Raw genomic sequence first — 21,655 nt, 5'->3', positions numbered from 1 at the left:
GAGCAGGCTGCCAATCCGCGCTGCACTTTCCCTGTTTTTCCTTTGTTTAATTACACCAGTGTGTCAAAATATATGCAGTAATGAGTCTGAATGTCAAAATAATGCATGTATCACCATTTTATTCTATATATCTTTCAGGCTAATAGGAGCCACATGACAGGCTTGGCCACTGTTTCATTACTGCAGCGTTATTGCCATTAAATCAAACACGGAGCCGTCACCAGAAGCAGGAAGGTTTAAATGCAGACGGAATAGTCTCCGCGCTGGCAGTGTAGTTGAGGCATAGGAGTGCCTCGCACTGACTGATGCACCATAACAGTGATTCTGATGAACTACACGGATGTTAAAGGCAGCTCGGTACTGTGCCACACATGTCACATTTAACTGGTCGTCCAACCGGTTAGCTAGTTAGGACCACGAACAACCAGGGTCTGATCAAGCATCGGCCTGTGACGGAGTGGGAGTGAGAACGGATCGTTTGCTTGATGTATTATTTGCCACATCCACTGCGCAGCGTGATAAATATGCCAGATGTTGTGTTTTCAGCTTGTTCTGTTCAACGATAATGAAAGAACGACACGGAGTCGGAGTCGGAGTCGTAATCCGTCCTTTGAATATTCGGCTGCGTTCACACACGAGCAGGCGTTGAGGCGGTTCGTCTGCGGGTTCTACGTTCAGTCTCGTCTCCAGCGGTCCCAACCTGATTGCACCGCCCACATCCCAGTGAACGGGCGGGCGGCCGCGTTCCTCGCCAACACCTGCTTCGGTGTAAATGGGTTATTCTTGTTGCCATGGTTTCCCATGATTTAAACTATACGAGTTAGTCCAACAGACTTTGTCAGCCCATCCCCCAACAGACACCGTGGAGCACTGATTGAGCCTGACCGTATGCACCTCTTGCTGTCACTCAATGTGAACACGCAGTGTGTGACGGAGGTGTGTGTGTGTGGGTGGGTGTGTGTGTCTGTGGGTGGGGTGCACACATGGGAGTGGGTTTGTCTGGTTCGCCCCTCGAAAAGGAAACTCATACCTTTACACACACACACACAGATGACTTGAAGCCCAATGATTGTAATTCGTGACCTCCGTGACTTCCGAGCCTCCGCCACTCCACCCAGTTCCTCTCTTCCTCTCCCTCTTCCTCTTCCTCTCCCTCTCTGTGTACGAGCCAGCTCGCCGCATCTTTCCCCGTGTTTTACACTCGTAATAAAATGCTCCATCCCTCTCCTACACACTCCTCCTCCCCCTCCACACGTTCCCCTAATGAGATAAATTAGAGCCTCGCAACAGATGCATGGAATATACACTAATGGCCACCATCTGTCACTCATCTCTGGGAGACGGAGTGAGAACGCGGCGCTAAATCCGATCACAAGCCCCTGGCAGGGCCCCACCACGGTGAGGAGGAGGAGGAGGAGGAAGACACTCAGAGAGAGCGAGAGAGGAAGACAAAGAGGGAGAGATAAAGAGTGCAGTGCCGAGCGAGGAGGGGGTGGCAGTGTGGAGGTTTTCGGTGCGGACCGGACTGAGGTACAGCACAGTAAGTGGTGGAGAGGCGTCGGCGCTGCAGTACAGCAGGTTAGACCTGCTGGTGATTCAGCAGAACAAGACTTTGTATAAAAAGTGTGGAAAGGGGGTTTGTTCAACTCCCTCTGGTCACTGATGAAGAATGTTTTTTTATATCTCAGTATCGAGTTCCTCTTCAACTGACTAACTTTGTGAGACCGTACCTCCTTCCTGCAAGAACAACTTGAAGTAACACGCGTTTCACTCTGACAGGTGTCTGTGAGTAACCACCGCTTTGGTGAATTGTCTTGTTACATGTCTGATCTCACAAAGGAGAACTTGATTTCCGGGAGATTCACTGAACAAATAACGTACCTTGAGGTAAAGCGTCAGGTATAAATATGCATGTGTACAGAATTATACTTTCATCAATCGAAACAACTGCGAGCAAACCCAGACATCTCTCGATTGTATAAATATGTGTCTGAAACAGCGTTGGACTTCATAGGAACCTTTAAATAATGCAGAGGACCATCGTGAGAGCAGCGCGGCTTTGCACTTCAGTTCAATGTCAGAATGAGCGGGGAGGAAATTGTGTGCGAGGGAAGACTTAAGCACCTCTGCGAAGGGCTTAAGTAGCAGTCTGAATTGCACCATTTATGCACAAGGTAAAAAAAAAAGAAGAAATCAAACGGTAAAAAAACCCTCACTCTGGGATCCATCACAGATATTGTAGTAGCGCTTCCCCCTGACGGCCGGTAACTCCCCCGGCGAGCCGCCGCAGAGCAGACGGGCGTCGTGACAACCTGCTCCGGGCCGCATACCTGCGCCAGGAAAGAAAAGTCTGCTTCCGACGTCTAATGTCGCCGTGATCCTCTGTGCAAACAGCCTCGAATCCATTCAGGGACCGCAATCAGACCGTGACGCGTTCCGGGCCTCCGCACCGAACATTAGCATGCGGCTTATGATGAAAGTGAAGGGAAACAATGAGAACCAGAAAGGGTGATGAGGAGGCAGACGAGCTACATATCTCTGGAAGCAGCAGGGATGAATCACCCGGAGGAGCTGCCCTGCACCGCCTCCATCACAGCAGATGGACGACAGCCAACGACAATTAATCACTATTTGCATGGAGTCGGCCATACTTCTTTTTTCAACTGATTTAATGACAAGTGGAAATTAATTACTTGTTGCGAGAGAAGAAAGCGAGAGAGGGAGAAGATTGGGAGGACTAAGAGAAGATACACAGGAAAAACGGGAGAGTAATTTTTCCGGAGTTACAATTATTTTCCACTGAAGGAGTCATATTTAATCATTTTGGAGTGTAATTACTTCCAGTAGCCAGTAGAGTGTGAGTAAATATTCAGAATAAAATCTATTGGAGTAAAACAGCGTGACCACGCCCACAACGGTTCCTTAAGTTTCGTTTCTGCCGCCATGACACCTCTCGCTACACTGGAATGAGCTGACGTTTTATGGAACGGAAGGGCTGAAGTGAGGAACAGAAGACGGCATTTGAAATAACATGTCAGGTAAGGTCATTCGTTTTGGTTAACTTCATGTGTGTAAGGTACATTGTGTAGCAACATTGCAGCTAACCTAACGTTACTTCACTATTTGCATTGTCAGATATGAGCCGTAGCTTCTGATTGTTCGCGTTAGCAGATGCTAACGGTAGCTTCTAACGTTTTCACATAACTTAGTCACAGTCAAACGTTAGCTTCTAACGCATTAACATCAATTCGCAAAATATTTGGTGGTTTATGGACATATTAACGTCGACACACCTGGATTAAAGTCTCAATAAAGTAGTATTAGCTATCATCAGTAGCCAGCGGACTTCACTGAGCAGGTGCATGTGTGTTTTATTCTGTGTAGAGGGGCTGTCTTTTGCTGCAGTTAGTTGGTGCAACAGGTACATTTTACTGTGAAAATGGCTATGTAGAATTTGCAGTTTGTTGGCGTCAACACGTGTATTTTACTCAGAAAGGAGCTGTTAACGACCGTTTTAAGCTGCATTTGTTGGCGCTAACCTGTGTATTTTACTCTGAAAAGAGCTGTTAAAAACCGTTTTAAACGGACTGTTTCTAGCTGCGTTTGTGGGCGCTAACACGTGTATTTTACTCTGAAAAGAGCTGTTAACGACTGTTTTAAGCAACTGTTTCCGGCTGCGTTTGTTTGCGCTAACACGTGTATTTGACTCTGAAAAGAGCTGTTAACGACTGTTTTAAGCAACTGTTTCCGGCTGCGTTTGTTTGCGCTAACACGTGTATTTGACTCTGAAAAGAGCTGTTAATGACTGTTGGACTGTTTCTAGCTGCGTTTGTTGCCGCCAACACGTGTATTTGACTCTGAAAAGAGCTGTGTTGATGGACTGTGTTTCGCTGCAGTTCATCAGCACCCTGGTCGATGCAACATGTGTGTTATACTTTGAAAAAATGCACTTCACTCTGTTGACTGCTAAAACTAGCTGGGCTTGACATTGGCACGGGCCACTCGCGAAGTGCGGGTAGAATTCCGCAGCATAAGCTGATTGATCTGTTGCACTGTGGCATGCTAGAGACGGCCAAGTCGGAGACAACCAGGTGAAGTAGACATTGTTCAAGATGAGACAACTGGTTACATTTCTGATGATGTGTTCACGCCAAACGCAGTAGATTACATACAAAGTCTATGCACAGCCACTATGAGACTGGAGTGACGCGAATTGGCGATTCAAGCGAATGAACAGGTCCCTTTAGTACAGCGTAATAAAGACGTGCTTAAAATGTCCCTCGTTTTTATAATGAAATAGTTTACCCTTGTGGAGACCTACTATTAGTCCATGCATCATGTCTTTCTAATGTTGGCTTACTGTGGTATTACTAATGTTGGCAGTCAGCTGTTTCTGATAATGAAACTAATTTAATTGTTTTTGTCATGAAGGATGCAAGCTGTAAGAGTGAAGTACAGAGATCGTCAGAAGTACATTTGTTATGAGGGGCAACTAACCTTCAAATCATTTTTGGATTGTGGTGAGTGAAAAATATTGCACACACTAACCTGTGGAACAATACACTTGGGATGTCACTCTATGTTTTGCATACCTGAAAGTCTTTTCCCTGGAATAGCAAAGGTCTGCATGGAACACTGTCAGTTTTGGGATTACAATGTTCAAGTGAAGATGGCCTTCTGATTGCTGTCTGTTATGTTTTTCTGCAAATACACAACCGATTCATCACTAAGCTTGTCCCTTGGTATTTTGTCTTCACAGTTGCCAAGAAATTTGACCTTCCAACCTTGGACTTAAAAGTCTATGATGAATCAAAGACCGAAGTTGATGAGGAGGTGTTTGAGTTTCTACTAAAGAAACAAGACATTGGTGTGCTGGAGATTTGTCTACCCCAAGACCCAAATCTTGAGGGTTAGTTACTTATTAGCTTATAACTTCATATTTATCTGTACGGCTTGGTCAATCTAACATGTTTTGAATATGCAAGACAATTTAATATATCTGAGTTGGGGTTTTTTAAAATCTTATTTAGATATTTTGAAATCATCTCTGCTCACCCTTTCCACAATTTCTGGAACTGTTGTGGGCATGATACAATGTGAAATATTTGCATTCCTCTAATAATGGATGTGTGCACTTATATTGTCTTATAGTCACATTGTTAATCACATTAGTTCAATGTTAATATGATTTCTAGATTCTTTGAGCTCCCCTTCATGCTCCTCCTTTGCAAGCTTCAGTGGAGACAATGAGAGGGACTCGGACGACACCACTATATTGCAGCATAGTCCTGCTACAAGACAAAGAGATGAGGGAAGTCATCTAGCTCAGGTAAGCTCTGCAGTTTCCCTTGCATCCTTTCTGAAGGTTTAAAAAAAATGCCAAGGTTGAATGGTAAATGGCTGAATAACTGAAGTTGTAAAATTGTGGCCATTCTGTTTGATAATACTTGATGTCATTATTGTTTTAAACGTTTCATTGTGTTCATTTTTGTTCTTCCCACTTAGATGATTGAAGACATCCTGAAGAACAAACCTGGAGGAGAGAGGATCATGAATGAGTATGCCCGAACAAAAAGCCTAACGGATGCCAGAAGACGTGATATGGTCAAGATATTGGTCGCACATATGACAAGTGAACATGGGTATGTTGTCATGTTGTTATTATTACATACCTGCACTCCTAATACACATGTGTGTCTTGAATTGACACAGTACAACACCCCTCTTTTAGCAGGTGGAATTTACACATCAATACTTTTGATTGGAGCACATATAGTAAAGTCTGTGTGTTTGTGTGTAGGACAAGTCCTTCAAGGCGCGTTAAAGAGGACTACGCAAGGGGCATCACTACCTTGTACCCATACCTGGCCGATCCTAGGAGCAAGTTAGGCTATGTAAGTACATTAAAACGTCTAACTTATTTACTTTTCACTTGCTTGGAATGTAAATATTTCAACTGCTGTTTTACAGATGGGTAGTGTTTTTATTTCAAATAAAGATCTGTAAACATTACTGCATGGCAACAAGGGCTGTCACTTTTTGAACATTTGTTTGAATGTAATTAACATTCAAACTCTAATGACTCATTTGAATAAAAAATGTACAGTCTATATCCACAGCTGACTGTTTAACGTAGTTTACTTTGTCACCCAACAGAGGGCGCTCTAACGTATTGCGTGTCATTTCATATTTGTTCGAGTGTTATTTTTGGAAAAGGTGACAGCCCTAATGGCCACCATCTCTGCCTTCCCCGTAAGTTGAACTCTGGCGGTGTTAAAGCTCAGTTTACTTTCGCACCGCAAGGGTTAGCCCATTAACAAGACACAACACTAACCGTGTAATACAATAACCTCTGTTTTTCAAAATAACTGTCATTAGAAAGAAAGGCCTCATCACAATACTAGGAAATATGATAGTTTTTGGGGAAAGATTAAACTATTTCAACTTGTTCAATCAAACTGAATAACCCTTTTTACTTTAGGAGCATTATTACAATGCAGAAGATGGGAGTGGGTATCTGGCATGGAGACTGAAATTTGTTCAGAAGGAAGCATCGGAGGGAAAAAAGAAGACCTGCAGTCAGTCACAAACACTAACTGGTATGTGTGAAGTCTAATTCATAATGCATGATGAGGGAATAATCATATAATGTATATATATATATATATATATATATATATATATATATATATATATATATATATATATATATATCCTATTTTTCTTCTGGAGACGTAAGTGCCTGCATGGCCATCCTTGCAGAGTTTTCCAAGCCTTATTTCTTATATCTTAGGACATAATATCATATACTAACCCAGTAATTGATAAAAGTGCCACCACTATTACAGGTGGTCCAAAAGCAGAAAGAGACTCATTCAGAGTGGAAAACGGGCTAACCACAGAAAGCCTGTGCTGCGAGGCCATTGCGCTTATGAAGCATACAGCTGATGAAGCAACTGTGAAGGAGAAGATGAAGCAGACCTTTACCTATCGCCAAGACATGGTTCATGACCCAGTGAAGTCCTCTGAACTATTCACAGCGTTTCCAAGATTCCTGGACATGGCAGGACTGGTATGTGAACGTTCTACTGCCACTGTCATGACAATATTATTTCTGTTCTACAATAGCCTGGGTAGGGTTGTAAGATCTGTCATGACCATGGTGCTACACCATAATGTTTACTGTTCTGTTTTGACCAATTCTATCTTGTCTGCAGATTGACCAAGACTTTGGTCTGATGTTTGGGGATGCTGCTACTACAAAGTTCCTGGAGAGATGGCCTACTATCTACAAACAGAAAGTCCTCGAACAAAGCCGTGGCCTCACACAGACAGCCGATCTTCAAGACCTGGTTCAAAATGCTGAATGCACAACAGACGTGGAAAATGGTATGCTAAAAGTTAAGGATCATAGTTATGGAAGAGAGAATAGTTTTTGAATGAAAAATGGATTGACTGTTCGCTTGTAGTAAATGCTTGTTTATGAATTTTTACTTCCAGGATGGGACAGTGACATGTCATCCATTTTGGTTCTTGTCCACCTTCTACCACCATCACCACATGGCCGCAAGAGACCAGGAAAACTCTCAGCCAGACAAGCCAGTGACCGTCTTGTGAAATTCATTAAGGTGAGGTTACAGTTCAATTAAACTGGAAAATCGTCACTGTTCTGTCCCCTTTTCTAAACCTTTCAATCCTCTTTTTAAGATTATGGTCAATTAAGACATTTCCTTAAACTGACTAATTTTATAGCTGACTAATTCATTATTTTTTCTGTCACAGACTGGGATGAGCATCCAGGGGCATCTGGACGGCATCGTGGAAAGCCTTCAACCATACCTGCTAGCTGTGGGGACCCAGAAGAGTCTGATTCACAAATACTTCATTGTGATTGACAAGCATGCAATACCTTGTAAGTCACCAGACACACTTGCCTGTTTTGATGAGCTTTTCAAAGCTCATTTTGTCTTTGGTACTTCGTACAACCAGGATCTGGTAAATGTGTACAACTTCTTGCAAACCACGATCTTTGAAATCGATGTTGATACCACTAAGGTGAATCCAAGGGTTGCAGAGTTGAGGGCTCGGATGCTGCATTGAGTTGATACGAAGATGTTTTGTTTTATTTGCAAAATCCCCCAGGCAAACACCAATTCCCTGACAAAACACTTGAAGTTGATCCACGGACTTTGTTCAGGAAAGACCCTTCGTCTTAAATGTGGTCAGGCTGGTTGTTCACTAGTTTATGGCACTTTTTCTGGGTTTCGAAAGCATCTAAATAAAGCACATGAACCTTGTTCTGATCCTGGTGAAGGCCCATCTACATCTGAAGATTTAGCAGCAAGTAATTTTGATGACTTGCCAGCAAGAAGTTCACCTTCTGACTCAGTCCTTCTCAAAAGGAGTCTTGTAGACAGCTGCGCTGCAACAGTAGCCGAACTTAAAGTGGCAGGCGTAAGTGAAACAACTGTTAACTCTTTGGTAATTTCGATGGAAGAGATTGTTGACGATATCCATAATCAAGCAAAAGAATCTGTGAAGAAGTGTCTATCTTTACAGGAGCCTATCAAAAGCGACATTGAGAGCAAAATTGATCAGTGTTTCGAAAAAATGGAAAATCCCTATGGTGTATTAAATTCTGAGAGTAAAAGAAGGCAGTATTTTACAGAGAAGTGGGGAAGGGTAGACTTAGTTGAATATGTTCTTGGTACAAGATTTGATACCCTACGCAATCGCACCACTGGAACTTATGATCAGGTTGTTGTCACTGATAAATTAGTTTACATCCCTATTTTGAAAACTTTACAATTTATTTATCAACATCCTAACATAAAAGAGATGATGCAGACTTCAAGTTCAGGAGAAAATCTTCATGACTTGTGCGATGGAGATCTTTTCAAGAGTCATGATCTATTTTCAAAACAGAAGCATGCCATTCTGATTCAGCTTTTTTATGATGATTTTGAAACTGCAAATCCTTTAGGCTCAAAACGGGGAATACATAAATTAGGTGCACTCTATTTCACCTTGCGGAATTTTTCTCCCAAGTACAACTCAAATCTGCTTAATATTCATTTGGTCGCTTTATTTCATGCCCAAGATGTTAAAACATATGGCTTTTCTAAAATACTTGATCCACTTATGCAGGATATTAAAATACTTGAGAAGGATGGAATTCGGGTCCCCTTGTATGATCAGCCAGTGTATGGAACTATTGTCCAAGTTACAGGTGACAACCTTGGTCTTCACAGTTTGTTTGGTTTTGTTGAATCATTCAGTGCCAGATATTGTTGCCGCTTCTGTCTTGCTGAGAAAGAAGACTTTCAGACTGAGTTTAATGAAGATTCACCCAAGATAGTTTTGCGAACTCGCGCACTTCATGCGGAACATTGCCAAATGATGGAGACAAATCCCACTCTTCCCTATGTGATGGGCGTTAAACGTTCTTGCATTCTAAATTCCTTGCAATATTTCAATACATGTGAAAACTTCTCTGTCGATATTATGCACGATATCTTGGAGGGAGTGGCACAATATGAAATGAAACTTCTATTACTGCACTTGAAAGATAAGTACACAACATTAAAAGAAATAGACTGTAGAATTAGGAGTTTTAACTATGGCTATATGGAGCAAAACAACAAACCTCCTACAGTTAAGTTAAGGGAGGACTCAAATGACTTGGGGTTGAATGCAATCCAATCCTGGTGTTTACTTCGCAATCTACCACTTATCTTTGGAGACTTGGTTTGTCCAAATGATCAACACTGGTATTTGCTACTGCTTTTGCTTCAAATTGTAAACATTGTATTTTCACCAAAGTTATCAAAGGGTATTACTATTTTTTTGAAACACTTAATCGTGGAACACCACAGGTTGTTCAAGCATTTGTTTCCAAACAAAAGGCTGCTACCAAAACATCATTTTATGGTGCATTACCCTATGTGTATTCTTAAAATTGGACCACTTTTGCATAGTTGGTGCATGCGCTATGAAGCAAAGCATCATTTCTTTAAGAAACAATTAAAAAGCTTCAAAAATATCACTAAAACTTTGGCCAAGAAACACCAAAATCAAATAGCATACAGGTGGCAGACATTTGATCCCAATGAAGTGATAATTGGTCCAGGTAATATGGTAGCTTTAAATGTGCTAGACTGGGGCTATGAGATAGCTGAGACTATTCAGGTACCAATTGACACCAAGGTTTTAAATATTAGATGGGCCAAACACCATGGAAATATGTATCGGACGGGTTTAGTCGTTTGTCTGAAGGTTCATTGTGAGATGCCAGTTTTTCACAAAATCCACCATGTAGTTCTGAAAGATGAGAGGTTATTGTTTGTTACATTTGCCCTGCAAACAGTGTGTCTTGATGAGCATTTTAATGCATATAAAGTTGTGTGCACAAAAGACGGACCTCATGTAGTTGATGTGAAAGAGATTTTCTGTTATAAAGCATTTGATGTACAAATGTCATACAGGTGTGATGATGCAAGTTTGTTTATTGTGCCATACTGTTTCCTATGATGTCATAGTGAAAAGGCCAAAGTGTTCCAAAGGTCCAAAATGTATTCTGTAAAATATGTATGGATACATTGCACATTTGTAATACAAAATAATAAATTGTGCTTTGGTAAATACTGATATCTGATTTATTTAACTTGTTGGGTTTAATGATAACCTTCCAGAGTAAGTTCTCTCAGGTTTTAATCATAATTTAGTTCTCTATGGAGTGTAATTTAGTTCTATATGGAGTGGAATATAGTTCTATATGGAGTGGAATATAGTTCTATATGGAGTGGAATGTAGTTCTATATGGAGTGGAATATAGTTCTATATGGAGTGGAATGTAGTTCTATATGGAGTGGAATGTAGTTCTATGTGGAGTGGAATGTAGTTCTATATGGAGTGGAATGTAGTTCTATGTGGAGTGGAATGTAGTTCTATGTGGAGTGGAATAGTTCTAAGTTGAGTAAAATGGCAGTAGAGTTGTTTTCATTTTATGCTACATAGAGTAAATTATCATCATCTAGAGTTAAATACAAACACTGAATAGAGTAAAAAATACTCTGAATCATTAACTCTGAGGCAAGAGTAGATTTTACTCTATATAGACTGGGACCAAATGTTGTATTTTATTGAGTAAAATTTTATTCAATTTGAGTAAAATTTACTCCGACAAATTTACTGTGTAGAGCAATGTAAGCATGCTAAAATCACGAAATAATGAAAACGTTGGGACACAGCGGGGGCTTCATCCTCAATAAATTAAATTAGATATTCATGTATTTAAAGTTAAAACGACAAGCTTGGGCGCTCTCTTTTTTTTGTCAAACAGAGTCTGCGTATCACGGACAGATCCGCTGATCCCAATAAAACTCGGCCAATCCAACAATCATCCCGCAGCAACATGTCGACTGAAGGCGTCACATGAAAAGTAACTGGCCTCATAAAAGCGTGTCAAATACGCCCAACCTCTCATAAAAGCTCTGATGAAATTCTCAAAAAACTATGAATGGCATCTGCAGAGGGAGAACAAATGAAAGAGTGCCCTTTATAGAGCGGAGCTGGACCGCTCTCGTGCGTTCCTACAGTCGGATATGTAAACCTGTGACTCACATCTGACCGATATCAACAGCAGCACAGAACCTCTGCAGCCTTCAACATCGCAATGATGCACAACAGCAATCGAAACATCGCTAAACTGCTCACGCCTTGACCAAACACGTTGTGTGTAAAGTTCTCCCTGAAGGCTCAGTAGCTTCCAGCGCGTTGTAGAAGTGAGTTAACAGGTTGCTTCATTAAAACTTAAGGACGAACTCTAAGAAAGGCAATCGACGATATAAACAGGAAGTTACGAGAGCACGCTGAGTTGTAATTGTACAGAAGTCTGCAACACGTTCAACTTACCAACTGATTCTGTGAAAAGGTAACAAGACCCGTCTTCATCTGTGATGTTTTCTGGATTAAGTTAGTCAGTGGTTGATTAGTTACGTAGGATGTCGTCAGCTGACGTGGGATTAATAACATCTGAGTCCATATGGGGATGATGTCGTGGTGGATGGATGGATAAAACCCAGAGGACTTTCACCCAGGAGACCACTGTTTGTGTCCCAAAGTGACCGCTGATTCACTTTAAGTCAACATCTCGGTTACCACATGTAAAGTTAAGTTGTAGGAACACAGGACTTTCACCCAGGAGACCACTGTTTGAAACCAAAAAGTGAAGGTTGGCTTATTCTAAAATATTCTGGATATAATCTTGAAAATATTGTTAATCTACAAAAGGTGGGCCTGCATGGGCGCCACCGCACGCCCCCCGACTAAACTCCTGTTCCCAGGATCATCAGACAGCTCATGAACCTTTACATACGGTGCATACGCAGCTGTCAACAGAGAGGTTCTCTCTTCTTCACTACTTCCATCCAGAATGTTTGACCGAGCTGCCGGATGAACGAGCCGACCTGGCCCTTTACTGGCCCCGGGCCAACGGCTGAGCTCCATAAAATGGATAAAAGTTGGTGTTTGAGTTGAATCATATTCATGTTGAGTGAACCAGCTGATCTTATTCAGTCACAGTCTGACATTATTATACTTCTTTGACATTAAAGGCCGATCTGTTTAAAATGATGATGATTAAAGTAATTGTTGAGAAGTCTTTGCATTAAAACAGAGTGAATTACACGCTACTTCATACACTCTACTCTGTATGTAGACGCGCGTGTGTTTTGGTGTGACCTCTTTAAACGATGTGCTCTCCACCAATGAAACACTGAAGTCATAACGAGGCTGAGCTGGAAGCCGCTGAACAATCGTTTACTGCATATTAATGAAACCGGTCCTGCAGAGAAGAGGAGAGCGATTTTATTCTGCAGATTTTCGTGAGAGTGATGAAGTCTTTTTTCTCCTGCTGATTAGAAGGTTTGGTACGCAGCCATGTCCTCTCCACGCACTGTTTCATGTGCTCTTGTGATTGGTTGCTGATTAGTTGGATGTAATTGGTTGGGGTTTTGTAGTTCCCGTCTTTCTTTCCTTATTTATTTATTTCTGTCCCTTTAAAGTCCTCGGAGACTTCAGCGTGATAAAGAGCTGTGAAGATATATGACTGTGAACTTTAACTTGAACTTCATCTGCCTCTCTGTCTCCTTCCTGTCTTCTTTTTTCTCTCCATCTTTCACTCCATCTCTCGCGTCCTCATTTACGTGGACCCGGCTGGCCCGAGCGACCCATTAGCTGTGCGAGGATGTCGAGGAGATGCATGCAAACAAGTGTGAAATTACACCGTAATCAGTCATGTAAATCGCACCGCTTCTCAATCTGGGCATCATCATTTCTTTGTACTTGTTTAGAAAATGGTGTGCAGGTGATGGGTGAGGTTATGGGAGAGAGAGAGAGGGGGGGGGGGGGCAATAAAAGAAGAGTTTGACAAGGAGGATATGAAAAACACTCCAAAAAGCGTTGACTTTTTTTATTCAGTGCTGAACTCAATTGTCCTGTTGGATTCAGATTTTAAAAATTCATACAGTGATCAAAAAATGTTCGGCAATGCGAGACTTGTAGCGCGGAGGCTCTCAGCCTCTTTGACGACGAACAAGGAGAGCATGAAGAGACGGAGACCGATGAGACGGCGGGACGGGGGAGCGTGAGACGCTAGAGACACAGTTCAACGTACAGGAGAACACCGTTAAAGCGTTGCACAGAGAGAACAATGTGACATTCTGTCCTCAGTGACGGGATTAAAGGACTTCACGTTTGGAGAAAAATTCAATTCAAGAAAAGATGAATTCCACCAGAATCATATGTTTGCTTGTGTCCTCTTAACTGTCGCCTTAAGGAATACAAACATCAACTTCAGGTGAAAACAGCCGCCAGGAAGGTACGGAAAGCTGTCAAAGGTGCAACGTCATCTTCTTATTCGCTAAGAGGAGAAAAAGTTTCTAATGTACAAATCTTTGTATTAAGACAAGACATAAAATAAGGTTCTTCTTAGACCTGAATTTAGACATGAAAGAATAAAAGCTTCATGACGGTGACTGAACAAAAATGATTTGTAGTTTGTGTTTCATCGAGAAAGCAACCTCCGGTTCTGAAGAGTGAAGCCAAAGCTTCACGTGTTAAAGCTGCATTCTCTCTAGTGTCCACCAGGGGGCGACTCCTCTGGTTGTATAGAAGTCTATAGAAAATGACTCTACTTCTCTCTTGATTTATTCCCTCAGTAAACATTGTAAACATGTAAAAATTTAGATTTTCAGCACAACTTGAGAGAAATATTAAACTGTCCATTTGTTTGACAGAGGTGGTGTGATGCTGTGTCTACGGGAGAGGACGACTCAGCAGATCAACGACAGCTCAGCGGGCTGATCTGAACTGTGACATCAAACAGAAGCAACGTGATGTCATCAACAACAAACACACGTCGTGGGTCGCCTGGACCCGGTTCTGAGAGTCGCAGCAATATTTAAATATCACCAACGTAACAATGATTACACACACATTTATTTTGTGGCATATATGTAAATATATATTTTATAAATATATATATTTTTACAAGTACAGTCCATTTGTAAATCAGTTGGTGCAGAGAGGAAGGCAATCCAGTAAATACCATGGAAATCATTTGTTGCCATTTAGCAGTTTAAATCATTTAGTTGCAACATGACGATATTAAGAGGAGAGCGACTGTGCCATTACCGAACAGTACATGCTACATAATCATCATATCAACACTTGCATCATCAGTGGGAGACACAGCAGTGGCGTCAGGATAATCTCCATGAAAGCACAAGGCCATTGAGCCTCTTGAAGTAGGATTAAGAGGCCTGAGCAGCAGTAAATAAGTCCTTCTGGTAAAAAAGGACTGATTGGTGTCATCAGATGTGGCGCTGAATGGGAGCAGGCCGATTACACGGCGCACAGCGTGTCCCGTTGCAGCCGTGACACAGCGTACTGTGTACACACACGGGCGGGTGTGTCGCGTACAGTCCGCTCGTCCACGAAGCAAAGCGCAGACGAGCGGCGACACGAGGGATCGGGAAAGGGCTCAAATACAATCTGTGGAGGAGTCACTCAACGAGCCGACAGCCGTCAGTGAGTCCTGGTGAGGAAGAGGAGCTGAGCCACTGTGGTCAAACACACACACACACACACACACACACTCCATCAGCGCCGGGGAAACTCAAACAGACAGATGGGCTAATTCGTGCCTCACTGTGTGTTATGAAACATTATCTCTGTGTCAGTGGAATCAAAATAACATTTTGGGTGAAACGCAGAGCTCGTATCTGCCAACACAGCACCACATGGCCGTGATGGATGCATATGGACGGTGATGCATGGCACAACAAAAAGAATGTTCTGTCGGTGAACTGCTGCAGAAGCTGTTTATCGAGTCATCTGGGGTGAACTGCACGCGGCCGTATATGTTTGCCAATCGCGCCCCCCCACCTGCCAGCGCACACATTAAGCCATCGAATCAATTTCAAGAGTCTGGAGGCGAACGAAGGCCATCAGAGGCGGTGCATTTGATTTGCTCTCTATTCAAAATGAAATGCTGTTGACGGACGGCTTTGCTTTGTTGTCTTTCCACCACTCAGCGGTTAAGACTGGGGGGGGGGGGGGGCTGCATTTCAATGGGCTGCCCCCCCGCTAGGTGTTTGTGTATGCGGGGAGTGTATTGCAGCTAACTGAACCTGGCTCACTGCTCTCCGCGGATGTTTTGTTGTCAAATGATGGGAGAGTGATGGGGTCCTACCCCGCTGCGAGCCACCGCCAAGATGAGACAGATCTTCACACTGGACCATCGGTGAAATGTATCACTGTCACTGGGTGCCAATCCAGGCAGTTCTTTTTGACTCTCTCTCTCCCCCCCCACACTGTGTGTGGTGCTTTCTCACGTGGAACCTGCAGAACCATGTTGTCACGCGTGCTTTCCACTCCGACAGTGATATCTTTAAGCAGCGCCTCAGAAATCACCCTCTGCTTCATGCTCTGTCTGCCGTGCACGGGAACTTTCTCAGGGGGTGGAGGTGATGTGTGTGTGTGTGTGTGACAGGTGGGACTGTAGACCCCAATATCGTTCATCTAAAACCGGCCGGATTAAACAACTAAATGCAGACTTCTACCATCAATTTCTGTGTAATATTTGCGTAGTTATGATAACATCTGATCCCCAATTCCCACCTTGAATCGTCACATCTATTGATGGCTCTTAAGAGCCAGCTGACGTGACAGTCAGGGAACAGCAGACTTCGACTCTAAAGCACTTCATTTAAACACGGCGTGCAGCTGTGTGTTAATGTGCATATGTGTGCAACCTGGTTGCCGGAGAAGCATCAATTGTCCTTCCTTTAGTGAGTTGCGAGGCCTCGTTTGTCAGCCAGCAGATTCTGATCCCTTTGGAAAGCGCTGCTGGAATTAGCATGCAGGAGAGAGCGCTGAAAGGTGCTCTGGCCCTTAACTCGATCTCTCCCTCTCTCACACTCCACCTCCCTCTTCCTCAGGTAAAAGTAATGGATTGCAGCTGCTCTGGCCTCCGTCCTGTCGCGTCACGCCTGCTAGCCGGCGGCCGGGCGGAGCTGCCGGCTCTGTTATTTAGCGTCCATTCCTCCGCAGTCACACTTGCTAACTCTGAGGCCAGCTGTCCGAGCACACCGGGCCTCGAGGATGGCGGCGCCGCCTTAACTGAGAGGTGACACCCCCCTCCACGTTCTTTAACAGATTCCCACCTCGGGCCGCATATCTGAATACCAATGAACACCGACTGCAGCCGCGGACACGAACAGTGAGGTGAAATCAAAGAGACAAACCATTATAACAAACAATGAAGGAGGAAAACTTCCTCACTTCTCTGAACCCACTTTCTATTTTCTTTGAGGGGGATCGGACCGCGTGAAAAAGCTCATATTTTAACTTGTAGATGGAATAAAAAAAGAGCTGCAACAAAAGATCATTGTCTTTTTCTTTTGGATGAAATGATTGTGAAGTCTATAAAACATCAAAAACATGACGAATGCGTCTGAAAGGTCAAGGTGACATTTTCAAACGCTTCTTTTTGTCCGACCAACAGTTCCAAACACATTTAACATGTTTAAAATCTCAGACAACACAGAAATGTTTGCTCAACAATGTAATGATCGCTTGCTTTCAGTATTAATCTTACCGACTCCGACAGCTTTTTATTTTAGTCTCAACCACAGACGTAAAATGAGTGCAGAACAGACATTCACATTCAAATCAAGAGAATCACCGGAGTGGTGACCGGCTAACTGCCTCATGAACCAACTCGCCACCGAGTCACGGACTCACTCGTGCCGGCCATTCTGAAGACTTGTTTTTTGCTACCAATGAACAGGAAGTGACCATATCTGGACCGAGGAGGAGCGACGTAGAGACGACGTATACGTCTCTGGTAGAGACCTGTCAATCAGCGTGTAGCCCCGCCCTAAAGCATCCCCTGCTTTATGGTCTGTGTGACTCTAAATGGACCATAATGTACTAAATGAACATTCATACTCAGGAGTGGGTGGAGTCCAAACCAGAGCTAAAAGAGGAGCGAACACTGGACTCGCATCAGATGAGCACAACATGGGACTTCAATGGGACGATGATGCTGCTCGCTGTCTGGGTTTATAAAGCGTTCATCAAAACGACGATATGATGTGTGCTTTAACATCCACATCCCTCCACAAACGTTAACTTTAACAGGGGGGGTTGATGTGTAATCGGTCCTGACAGTCACGTGTTGATGGGCGTGTACATGTCGGAGGAAGTAGATGTGCGAGTCGGAGTGCACGTTGACGTACAATCAGCGCAGGAGCCCCTCACTAAACCGACAGCTGCCTGGACCGTGGTGGGGAGGACGCCTGAGACACTGCTCTTCATGAATGTGTGCTGCCATCAGCTCAGCATCGCAACAAGACGAGCACGCACACACACACACACACAAGCATGAAGTCCACTGCAACATTAGCAAAAATCTAAAATAACTCCAACTACAGCCAGGAATCTTCATTCTGTGGGTTCTTCTGAGCACCAGAGTCCCTTTAGAAAACCTCTCGTTTTACTGCAGCAGGGTCTGACAGTCTGCCCCCCCCCCAGTCCTGGTTCTGGTTCTGCCGTGCCTCCCTTTCCTCCAGCGGGCCCAGCAACACGTCCTGGGTCTCCAGCAGCGTGGTGATGGTGTTGGCTCCCAGCGGGGACCGGAGGAGCAGCGAGGAGGATAATTAAGAATAACTATGTAGAAATAGAGCATCTTCTCTCTGGTGGGCTCGTTTACTGATGTAGGTCATGTAGAGGATGAGGATTAAAATGGGACTGTTTGAGAACCAGTTTAATGTTATTAATAGCAACGTTAATCACAATTACAAACACTGTGATGAGTCATATTCGGGGGAATGCAGATGAGCAGCATCGTCAGCTACACAAGATATCTGGCGACCAGCACTTAAGAGACTTTATCGAAGTAACATTCCAGTTCCCGAGAGGACCAAACATCCGTGGCCACATTACAAGGCACCAGTCTCAAAGCTCAACAACTCAACATCTCAAGGGGAACACGTCTGGAAATCTGCCACACAAACGGAATTGACAGAAAGCAGAAACCGGCTGAACGTCACCAACAGCTCACAGCATGTGTCGTACGTTTGCAGCGGCCTTCGTCCTTTTCCACGACGTGACGATGTTTTACTCCAGCACAGCACGCTGCATGTTGAAGGTGGGAATGCAGTTTCTGCATGGTCTTTAAAACTCAAATCAGGGCTCTGGTTGCATCACTCATTGACGTGAAACAGCTGGCCGGTGTTTGCTTTGTGCGACTCGCTTTGTGCTTCAGTTTGAATAAACAGACTGGAAATCCTAAATGGATCAGACTGTGTCTACTGTAGCCGACACCATCACGTCTGCCTCAGATGTTCTTCAAAAATGTGGAGGAAGACAAAAAAGTCAATGATAATTTGACATTAGTTGTGTTTTGTTTGTTTGGAGCATGAGTTGTGATGATGATAATTCTGCTGCCTTTCCACTGCATGACGCGGCTCCACTCAACTCGACCGGCTGCTTTTGTTGATGCCTCAGTCGAGTTTCCTAGCGAGCTGAGCCGAGACTAGGGGGCGGAGCCAAAACACTGCAGACCATTCGATTGGTCGGAGAGAACGGTCCCCGAGGACATCCTGTACCAACCTGATGTTTTAAAAAAAGCCAAACGACGACCAAAAGCAATTTTTATAATTTATTTTTTTCATTCACTGGACCTAGAAATGAACAAATAGCAGTCGGGCTCGACAGTAAAGGGTTGCCAGGTTGCCTTTAACAACCATTTTGAGAAATTGGCAACCGATTCTGGTCTTTTGGTTTTAAAATATAACAAATAGGGACAACAAACAAAGAAACAAGTGCCCCCCAAATGACTACTTATTGTTGCATTAGTGACATTTAAATATCTGTTCCAGTCAGAACCAGACAGCGCTGCACGTATGCTGGTGCATCTGCAGGAATGTGTTTATTGGAGACGATAGAGAAGCAAATACAGATGATTGACTGCGGGGTCAGAAGATAAAGGGAGCATATATATATATATATATAACTGCATAGTATCTGAATTACTCCTGATTATAGGTGACTACAATGGCAACCTGCCTGGCTACTACCTCCATGGCAAGCACCTTTAAACGTTGGTGTTGAGCTTTCCAAACTGAACTTATGTTGCATTCGATCTGCGATCACAACGTCTGGCACCGTTAGACGTTCCTCCCTGAACGAAAGGCCACACATTGGTCCTGCTTTCCGTCTCTGGTGAAGTGAAGTGAAACAAGCGACGTCTCCGCACACTTAAGGTGAGAAACAAAAAGCACAGTCCCATTGGGAACAGCATGCAGGCAGGCAGAGACGTACTGCGCATGAACAGATGTGATCGTGTGTGCGTGTGTGGTTTTCATTTCTCCTGCCGCTGCTTCATGAGGCCACAGTCACGCAGCTGCATATCATATCACGAGACAAAATGAATGCGAAGAGCTCGCTGTGTGTATCTGCCCTCCACGCTGCCTTAACTTCTGTTCTGCCTCCTCACTGCCAGGAGAATTAAAGCGCAGTGTGCAGTAATGGCAAAAAGTGAAAACAGTCTCCATTAAATGTGATAATAAGCTGTGCGATGAAACCGTGTGCGGAACAAAAAACAAACAAAAAACTGGGACACGTGTGTCGTTCCGACAAGATGTATTAGTTCAGGTCTGTGCGAGCTGTTCTTAATGGGTTTCGGGAGGGAATCCAAGCAGCATTAGAATCAGACAGGATGAGCTCTGAACTGGGACATTAGTGGCTTTGGATGTTTGCTGCGCAATAAACAAAATGCATCATCTCGTCAACAACAGGAAGCGAGCTCTACGTTTCCCCTCCCGGCGAACACGCGCAGCCCTCGTCTGTTAATGGTCAGCCTGTTCAAATGTGACATGAACATTTTGTGTTGCCCATGACGATGCAGTGTGGTGTCTGTGTAACCGTTGGCTCAAAGGACACGTCACGGGGTGCAACGCTGTCATTTATTGATTCTTTTTGTCTCCCTTAAATTTGCCCGATACGCAGGCAGCAATGACATCATCTCGGAATGTCATCGAAGCGAACAATTAACAGAGCAGCAAAAAAAAAGCGGTGAGGTCAGATATAATTAACATATGTGCTGCTCAGCTATAATTGCTCAAGTCTAAAGCGAGTAATTAAATCATGCGATGTGAGCCACGCAGACAACGGCTGACGGGTTCTTCTTCTTCTTTATTCCCGCTGCATCTGCACGTGCGGGGCGTGGAAAAGCTCCTCTCCGTCACACCACCCCTGGGACCCGCCGCACGAAGCGATAGACGCTCTGCTCGTCATCATTCGGGCAGGAGTAGCTGACGCCGATGGATGCTGGGAGAAGTGGCGCTCGGTCCCATGGAGCCAGGAGAGATCCTTCACCTCCGTTCTTTGATTCTGAGGAATCACAGAAGTTCGCTCACGCGCTTGAAGGTGTTCCTAATTGACGGCGTGGAGATCCGCTCATTGTGATGCGTGCGTCCGGGGCCGACCCTGTCAGACCGAGGGAGGTGGGAAGGGAGCGCCGCGGGAGTATTATCAGTCCATATTTCACAGGTGCCAGCGGGGACTCGTCCCCCCGTTCCGTCCTCTTGGTGGCATTTATTAAATGAAGGGATGTTTAAGGTCGGAACACGGGCCTGCTCGGACGAGGGATTGCACATTGTTACTGGAAGCAAAAATTGCATTTAAACCTCGCTTGCAAAAATCCAGCCTCCGGGGTATTCCGTTCATTTTGTTCCCCAACAGCTACTCATGCACACATGTACGCCTCTGACTGAACCTGGACAGCTTTCTGCACAAATCACTGAGGTAATCCTCCAAAATAGCATTTTTTAACACTGAACGCTAAGTTTCCTTTGTTTTCACACTCATTTTTATGACAATATGACATGAATATGTGCCTTCGACCAACTGCAAACCATTTGTCACCTTTGAGGGAAGGGAGAAAAGCAGTTACCTGTCACAGCAAGATATCGCAAGATCACGCAAGGAAGGTGGAATAAGAGATCACACGGAAGTCCATCTCGCCAGGCTCCAGTGCACGGACCAATCAGCATCCTGTGAGCAGCTACTGGCAGCTAAAGGCGTA

At 44.0% G+C, this 21,655-nt stretch overlaps 1 protein-coding gene and 1 pseudogene across 2 annotated transcripts in view; one reads left to right on the top strand and one right to left on the bottom strand.

Annotated features, from left to right (window-relative positions):
- LOC306787240 (RNA binding protein fox-1 homolog 3-like) overlaps positions 1-21,655 on the bottom strand; it is a 234,318-nt pseudogene that overhangs the window by 208,633 nt on the left and 4,030 nt on the right. The window lies entirely within an intron of this gene.
- LOC306786902 (uncharacterized protein) lies at positions 2,779-11,117 on the top strand. The gene is made up of 11 exons (XM_079281826.1): positions 2,779-3,038; positions 4,432-4,520; positions 4,760-4,909; positions 5,196-5,329; positions 5,506-5,642; positions 5,801-5,894; positions 6,482-6,599; positions 6,849-7,072; positions 7,218-7,389; positions 7,501-7,628; positions 7,783-11,117. Exons 2-11 carry the CDS (start codon positions 4,433-4,435, stop codon positions 8,098-8,100), a joined length of 1,563 nt encoding a protein of 520 aa, XP_079137952.1. The 5' UTR covers positions 2,779-3,038; position 4,432; the 3' UTR covers positions 8,101-11,117.

Source organism: Melanostigma gelatinosum (assembly GCF_949748355.1).
Source record: "Melanostigma gelatinosum genome assembly, chromosome: 13".
Lineage (NCBI taxonomy): Eukaryota > Metazoa > Chordata > Actinopteri > Perciformes > Zoarcidae > Melanostigma > Melanostigma gelatinosum.
This window is presented reverse-complemented; position numbering and strand designations above follow the sequence as displayed.